Source organism: Molossus molossus, unplaced genomic scaffold, assembly GCF_014108415.1.
Source record: "Molossus molossus isolate mMolMol1 unplaced genomic scaffold, mMolMol1.p scaffold_m16_p_20, whole genome shotgun sequence".
Taxonomy (NCBI): Eukaryota; Metazoa; Chordata; class Mammalia; order Chiroptera; family Molossidae; genus Molossus; species Molossus molossus.
Window position 1 is genome coordinate 20,052,195 of NW_023425356.1, and position 8,361 is coordinate 20,060,555.

The 8,361-nt window shown below is 42.4% G+C and overlaps 1 protein-coding gene across 1 annotated transcript; it reads left to right on the forward strand.

Moving 5' to 3' along the window:
* Positions 1–2,198: 2,198 nt before the first annotated feature.
* LOC118637677 (hornerin-like) lies at positions 2,199–7,117 on the forward strand. The gene is made up of 6 exons (XM_036273235.1): positions 2,199–2,336; positions 3,919–4,395; positions 4,664–4,755; positions 5,898–6,518; positions 6,591–6,883; positions 6,990–7,117. Exons 1-6 carry the CDS (start codon positions 2,199–2,201, stop codon positions 7,115–7,117), a joined length of 1,749 nt encoding a protein of 582 aa, XP_036129128.1.
* The last annotated feature ends 1,244 nt before the right edge of the window (positions 7,118–8,361 follow it).

The following is an 8,361-nucleotide window of genomic DNA, read 5'->3' on the forward strand; positions in this document are numbered from 1 at the left end:
CAGTCTGTAGTCAGGTGAAATCATGTCTTCTGAGGTAACAGTGGCAAGATAGAGGGCAGACCCTAGTCCTACTGTGAAAATGTAGAAGCTGGTCAATGAAGAGCAATAGAGTCATGACTCTTTCTCCTCTTTCAATTCAATTCAATTTGACAAACATTTATTAGGGACCATGATGTGCTAAGCAATTTGCTGAATCTTCAAATAACATAGGGATTAATGACACACATTCCCTGTTCTCAAGCTCATAAGCCAGAAATGATTAGGTACATAGACAAATATGTGTGTGTGTGTGTGTGTGTGTGTGTGTGTGTGTGGTTTTTTCTTAAGAATATAAATCAAATAATTAACAGTAGCTATTTCTGGGTAGTAGAATTATAGGTATTTTCACTTTTTTCTTTGCTCTTCTATATGTTTCAATTTTTTATATTAAACATTAATTTCATAGTAAGACAATTTTAGATTATAATATAGTATGATTAATACTACAATAAAATTATGAATAAGGTACATAATTATAACTCTTGAATAATTCAAGACAGAGTTCCTACAGAGTGTCGAATGTGGGTTTTGAAGAATGAATAGGAGTTCACTAGGCGGATAATGAAAAAACATATTCCAAGAAAAAACATAAAATAGTATGGCATTTTCAGGAAATTTAAGTAGTTGATCACTGGTGGAACAGTAAGAGGAAGGGGGAGAGAAAAGATGAAGCCAGATCATAAGGGACTTTGAATACTATGTTACAGAGCATGGATTTCTTCCTAAGGTTATATTGTGGCTAAAAAGGAAGCTACATTGACAAATGGTCACTAAAGTCTGATAAACAGAGTTAGGTAAAGAGACAAGAGGGCCTGTGCAGGCATTATCCATTTCAAGAGGTAATATCATGGATGACATCTTGGCTGGAATCCTGCATAAGAAAATTTAGCTTAGAATAAAAAAGACTTTGATTAGATGATCTTTCAGATTCCATGACACTCTGACATTTGTTGCAATATCCCCGCATACACTCCACTCAACTTTAGTTAAAGTCCACATAATCTGTTATCAATGCATTATACTAGATTCTTCATTGAATATGCAAAAGTCTTTCTGCAGTGTCCAGAGACTCTGACAGGTGGAGTTGATACTTGCTCAGATTTGGGAACTGCTAATGCAATCTCAGGTGAACAAGGAAGTGAGAAGGTAAACACTAGGTGGAGCTGGGCTTATTTGGGAGTAAACTAGGACATCTCAAAGAGAGCAGCTCCTCCCTAAGATGGACCATTTTCCCCTTATATAAAGGCCACTATCCCCAACTAGAAGCACCCTGTAAGCTGCTTTGGTCTTCATCCTACTTGTTCCTCTGGTGAAGTAGGTAAGTGAGCAGAAGTATTTAGAGCTGTAAGTTATGAGAATCTGGGATGTGCTCTAAGGGGAAGAGGCACCGGATATCAGGCTTCTTTTTAATATACTTTGGAGAACTTTGGTATAACTTTAATTTTATTGAGAAGAAAAGTGAAGAGATAACTGGGACTGATAGTACCTCCTTTCTTTGGGGTCATTTCCTTAAAGATCATGGGCTCAAACTGTCCAGTAGGCAGGTTGCTTCCTTTACTACTGAGCTTTTTCTGTTGTCTAATCAGTAAAGCATGAGGGCCAGTCCCCACTTGAAGAATGAAAACAGAAGCTGAGCCTGACAGCAGCTGCCGCAGCTCCATATCACCTACGCCTATTGTCTTTGACCACTTTGTTTACTTGAGAGTCTAGTTTAGACACTGGTACCCCTTAGTTGGAGTCAGGCATGCCATGTAGATAATAGACTTGTCCCTCCCTAGTGTGATGGTTGAGACCTAGAAAGGAACTGAGGAAATGGATGGACTGACACCCAGAATTTCTACAGATCCAGAACAAAGCTCATAAAATTATTCCTGGTAGAGAGACCAAAAAAGAAAGGCATTGCTCCTATGTTCATTCAGGAATGGAAATATGAGATATAGTTTCTGTTCCTAATTTCATCACTTTCTCGCTACATGACTTGAACAAGTCATTCAACTCTCGATTGGCTCTTGATTATAAAAATAAAATTATTCAACCCTCATTAATTCTGAATAATTTTTACAAATAATTGAAACTATTTATGTATTTAAGCAAGAAAAGGGAACAATAAGAGGTGGGTCTCTCTTTTTTCCTCCTTAGGTTAATTAAATCTACAAAAAATGCCTAAACTCCTACAAAGCGTCGTCACTATGATCGAAATATTCTACCAATATGCCACCCAGGATGAAGAGTGTCACATGCTGAACAAGGCAAAATTGAAAAAATTTTTGGAAAATGAATTTCATCCAATTATGAAGGTAAGAGCTACATATCACAACTGAAAACAATTTCAATTCCCTTCTCCTCCCTTCCTATCTTTTGTCACATGTATCAAACTCCCAAAGGACTCTCCCTACTCGGTGATAGAGAACAGGGTTTGGTAAAGGCTTGAAATAAGGTCAAAAGTTAACTGGTAATGGTTTCCATAACATGACCAAGAGAAGTTATCCTACAAAAAGAACAGACAAAAATCCACAGATTAAATAACGTCCTATGTGAGCAATTTTGCTGGAACAGCAACTGAGATGGTCCTCAGAAAAAACTGAAAAGTAGTTAAAATGCATTTTCTTCCTTTTCTTTGTCTTTCTTCAGCCTAAAACATCCTGACCACTGCCCATATCTGAGATTCTGGCATTATAAAGCCTCTGAGTCCAGAAAATTAGCATCTTATTCCTAAATCATAAAAGAGAGTGACTACCACCTTAAAATGTCAGTTCTGGAAATAAATATTTGGGAGCTTAGATCTAGCTCTTGATCTTCAACTCAAACCAGCTGCATACTCAATATTTTTAATTAGATTCCTATCAATGTCTTAAATTCAATATGTCAAACAAAAAATTAAACTATCCTTCTTCTATGTGCCCAAAGCAGAAAGCTGGTGCCATTCCTAACTTCCTCTCTCAGCATGCTCCTTCATCCTCCAACCTCTATCAAATTCATCAATTTCAAAACAGCCTATTTCTCCCCATCACTACTGCTGTCCTCTGGTTCAAGCCACTTCTTACTTCCAATCTCAGTATTAGATACAAATCTAATAATTTCACACTCAGTTCAAATCCTTCAACAGCTCCCAGTTCTTAAAATAAAGTCCAAAGTTATTTAACATGCCTTCAAAGGCATGATTTGGTCCATATTTATCTCTATAGCCACATCTCTTGACTGCTGAGACGAAATTTAGCAATCCTGAATTTACTTCTGTTCCTTGTACATGAGCCAAGGCTTCTTCACCTCCAGCTCTCTGTTCATATTGTGCCCTCTGCCCCCAACCCATCCCTCAAAAGACATCACTTCCTCTCATTAACCTTCCTTGATCCCCCAGTGGCTCCCCTCTGGTGTACTCTCAGAAATATTATTACAGTAACTTGTAATTTTATGTTTGTGTGTCTGGCCCACTAAATGTTAAGTTCCATTTTGTCAAGAACCAAACTTGTTCACTGCACCTAACTCAATGTGAGGCAGATAGTAGGTGCACAATAAATCTTTGTTGAATGACTAAATGAATTAATGAATTAAGCTGGACAAATAAAAAAGACATAGATAATTAATATAGGTATCTAAAATTATTATTTATAAATAGCTAATTATTGATATTTGATTCATTCCTTACAAAAAATAATCTTCCAGTTACAAATTCTTCTAGCTATTTCTCACTGCATTATTCATTGCATATTCCCTTCTCTCTTTGTGCTCAGGATAGGGCAGTTGGGCCTAAAGGACCACGTGATTAAACTCCACCTATGTAAGCCAAGCATTCACATTTTTACAGCCTTCCTTCAATTGGTTAGCTGGTTGTGTGGTCCATACTGACAGAGCTGCCCTGTGTACCTTGTTCCTATGCAGAAGCCAGACGGTCCAGACACTGTAGATACCATCATGCAAATTCTGGATCGAGACCATAACGAGAAAGTGGATTTCAATGAGTATCTTCTGATGATATTCCAGCTGGCTCAGGCTTGTAATAAAGTAATTGGTAAAGATTACTGCCAAGCTTCAGGGTCAAAACAAAGAGATCATAATCACCAGCACCAAGAGGAACATAGTGAAACAGAAGAGAAGAACAATGGACAAGAATCATCTTCCAGCAATTTAAGATGGAGTGCAGGATCAAATGAGTCCTATTCTAGGGGCTTCAGAGGAAGCATTAAACATAGGCCTCAATCCAGCTCCAGAAGAATGGGGCATCAAGAGGGTTTGTCTAGTTTGCAGCACAGGCAAAGTTCTGGGGAAAGATGGAGAGAGTCAAGTTCAGGCCACTTTAAGGATAATAAGAAAAATAAGCATGGCTCTCATCAGCAAGAAGGGTCTAGGAGTGAAGAAGTTGGTTATACTCATTTAAGTAACTCTATAGAAAGATCACATTCAGCAAATCAGTCAAGTGATTGTGAAGAACAAGGGCATGTTTGCCACTCAGAGGATCAGTCTTTCAGTTCTGACCATCATTTGTCTGATTCAAATGAATCTTTAAGAAACAGACAATATAAGTCAAAGTCAAGCCAGCATCATGGATTCAGCTCAGGGAGTTGTGGAGGACAAGAACACTGGTCAAATTATGACCCCACTGATTGTGGTTGTGAATCTGGCTCAGGTCAGTCCTCTCAACAGAGATGGCATGAATCAAATGCAGGATCTCAATCAGGAAACTGTGAAGAACAAGGATACTGTTCTAGTTCAAGTGGGGTAACCAATTATGAAAAACATGGGTCAAGCTCAGGCCAGTCCTCTAGTCAAAGAAAACATGGATTCAACTCAAGTGGTCAGTCAGGGAGCTATAAAAGACAAAAGCATGGCTCTGGATCAGGGCAATCCTCTAATTACGGAAAATATGGATCTGGCTCTAATCAATCTTCTAGTCAGAGATACCATGAGTCTAGTTCAGAATCCAGTTTAGGTAAGTCATCAAGCTGTGGACAACATGGATCTGGATTTGGTCAGTCTTCTGGCTTTGGTCAACATGGGTCTACATCAGGACAGACTTCCAGTTATGGAAAACATGGTTCAAGTTCAGGTCATTCTTCAAGATATGGTGGATATGAATCTGGATCACATCAATCTTCTGGTTTTGGACAACGTGGTTCTGCCTCAAGAGAGTCTTCTGGCTTTGAAGAGCATGGAACTGGCTTAGGTCAGCCATCAAAAAAACACGACTCTAGATATGGTCAATCTTCTAGCTATGAAAAGCACGGTTCTACTGCAGGACAATCCTCTGGCTTCGGACAGCAAAGGGCAGAAACAGGTCAGTCTTCTGGCTTTGGGCAATCATCTACCTATGGACAACATAGTTCTACTTCAGGACAGTCATCAAGTCATCATGGAACTAGCTCAGGTCAGTCTTCCTGCTCTGGTCAACACGGGTCTGGCTCAGGTCAATCTCCTAGCTATGGCCAACATGGGTCAGGAATAGGCCAGTCTTCCAGCTATGAACATGGGTCTGAATCAGGTCAATCCTCAGGCTATGGTCGACACAGGTCTGGCTCAAGTCAATCTTCTAGCCATAGCCATTATGAGTCTCGATCAGGTCAATCTTCTGGCTATGGACAACACAGATCTGGTTCTGGTCAGTCTTCCAGCTTTGGGCAACATGGGTCTGGCTTAGGTCAATCTTCTGGCTATGGACAACACAGATCTGGTTCAAGACAGTCTTCTAGCCACAGCCAACATGGGTCTGGCTCAGGTCAGTCTTCTAGCTATGGCAACCATGGATCAGGATTAGGCCAGTCATCCAGGTATGAACAACATGGGTCTGAATCAGGTCAGTCCTCTTGCTGTAGCCCACACAAGTCTGGCTCAGGTCAGTCTTCTGGCTTTGGGCAATCCTCTAGCTATGGACAACATGGTTCTACTTCAGGACAGTCATCAAGCTTTGGACATCATGGAACTAGCTCAGGTCAGTCTTCTAGCTGTGGCCAACATGGGTCAGGATCAGGCCAGTCTTCCAGCTATGAAAAACATGGGTCTGAATCTGGTCAATCCTCTGGCTATGGCCAACACAGGTCTGGCTCAAGTCAATCTTCTAGCCATAGTCATTATGGGTCTCGATCAGGTCAGTCTTCTAGGTATGGACAACACAGATCTGGTTCTGGTCAGTCTTCCAGCTTTGGGCAACATGGGTCTGGCTTAGGTCAATCCTCTGGTTATGGACAACACAGTTCTACTTCAGGACAGTCATCAAGTCATCATGGAACTAGCTCAGGTCAGTCTTCCTGCTCTGGTCAACACGGGTCTGGCTCAGGTCAATCTCCTAGCTATGGCCAACATGGGTCAGGAATAGGCCAGTCTTCCAGCTATGAACATGGGTCTGAATCAGGTCAAACCTCAGGCTATGGCCAACACAGGTCTGGCTCAAGTCAATCTTCTAGCCATAGCCATTATGGGTCTCGATCAGGTCAATCTTCTGGCTATGGACAACACAGATCTGGTTCTGGTCAGTCTTCCAGCTTTGGGCAACATGGGTCTGGCTTAGGTCAATCCTCTGGTTATGGACAACACAGTTCTACTTCAGGACAGTCATCAAGTCATCATGGAACTAGCTCAGGTCAGTCTTCCTGCTCTGGTCAACACGGGTCTGGCTCAGGTCAATCTCCTAGCTATGGCCAACATGGGTCAGGAATAGGCCAGTCTTCCAGCTATGAAAAACATGGGTCTGAATCAGGTCAATCCTCAGGCTATGGTCAACACAGGTCTGGCTCAAGTCAATCTTCTAGCCATAAGCAACATGGGTCTGGCTTTGGGCAATCCTCTAGCTATGGACAACATGGTTCTACTTCAGGACAGTCATCAAGCTTTGGACATCATGGAACTAGCTCAGGTCAGTCTTCTAGCTGTGGCCAACATGGGTCAGGATCAGGCCAGTCTTCCAGCTATGAAAAACATGGGTCTGAATCTGGTCAATCCTCTGGCTATGGCCAACACAGGTCTGGCTCAAGTCAATCTTCTAGCCATAGCCATTATGGGTCTCGATCAGGTCAATCTTCTGGCTATGGACAACACAGATCTGGTTCTGGTCAGTCTTCCAGCTTTGGGCAACATGGCTCTGGCTTAGGTCAATCCTCTGGTTATGGACAACACAGTTCTACTTCAGGACAGTCATCAAGTCACCATGGAACTAGCTCAGGTCAGTCTTCCTGCTCTGGTCAACACGGGTCTGGCTCAGGTCAATCTCCTAGCTATGGCCAACATGGGTCAGGAATAGGCCAGTCTTCCAGCTATGAAAAACATGGGTCTGAATCAGGTCAATCCTCAGGCTATGGTCAACACAGGTCTGGCTCAAGTCAATCTTCTAGCCATAAGCAACATGGGTCTGGCTTGGGTCAATCTTCTGGCTATGGACAACATAGTTCTACTTCTGGACAGTCATCAAGCTTTGGACAACATGGAAGTAGCTCAGGTCAGTCTTCCAGCTGTGGTCAACATGGGTCTGGCTCAGGTCAGTCTTCTGGCTATGGACAACATAGATCTGGCTCAGGTCAATCTTCTGGCTTTGGGCAACATGAGTCTGGCTTAGGTCAATCTTCTGGCTTTGGGCAACATGGGTCTGGTTTAGGTCAATCCTCTGGTTATGGACAACACAGTTCTACTTCAGGGCAGTCATCAAGCTTTGGACATCATGGAAGTAGCTCAGGTCAGTCTTCCAGCTGTGGTCAACATGGGTCTGGCTCATGTCAGTCTCCTAGCTATAGCCAACATGGGTCAGGAATAGGCCAGTCTTCCAGCTATGAACAACATGGGTCTGAATCAGGTCAATCCTCTGGCTATGGTCAACACAGGTCTGGCTCAAGTCAATCTTCTGGCTTTGGGCAACACGGGTCTGGTTCAGGTCAATCTTCTGGCTTTGGGCCACACGGGTCTGGTTCAGGTCAATCTTCTGGCTTTGGGCAACATGGGTCTGGCTTAGGTCAATCCTCTGGTTATGGACAACACAGTTCTACTTCAGAACAGTCATCAAGCTTTGGACACCATGGAAGTAGCTCAGGTCAGTCTTCCAGCTGTGGTCAACATGGGTCTGGCTCAGGTCAATCTCCTAGCTATGGCCAACATGGGTCTGGCTTAGGTCAATCTTCTGGCTGTGGACAACACAACCGACATAGCTCTGGTTCAAGTCAGTCTTCCAGCTTTAGTCAGCATGGGTCTGGATCAGGTCAGTCACCTGCTTTTGGTCAGAATGAATCTGGTTTAGGTCAGTCATCAAGCTCTGGACAACATGAATCTAGATATGGTCAATCTTCTAGTTATGGACAGCATGGTTCTGTTTCAGGACAGTTATCAAACTGTGATCAGCATGCATCT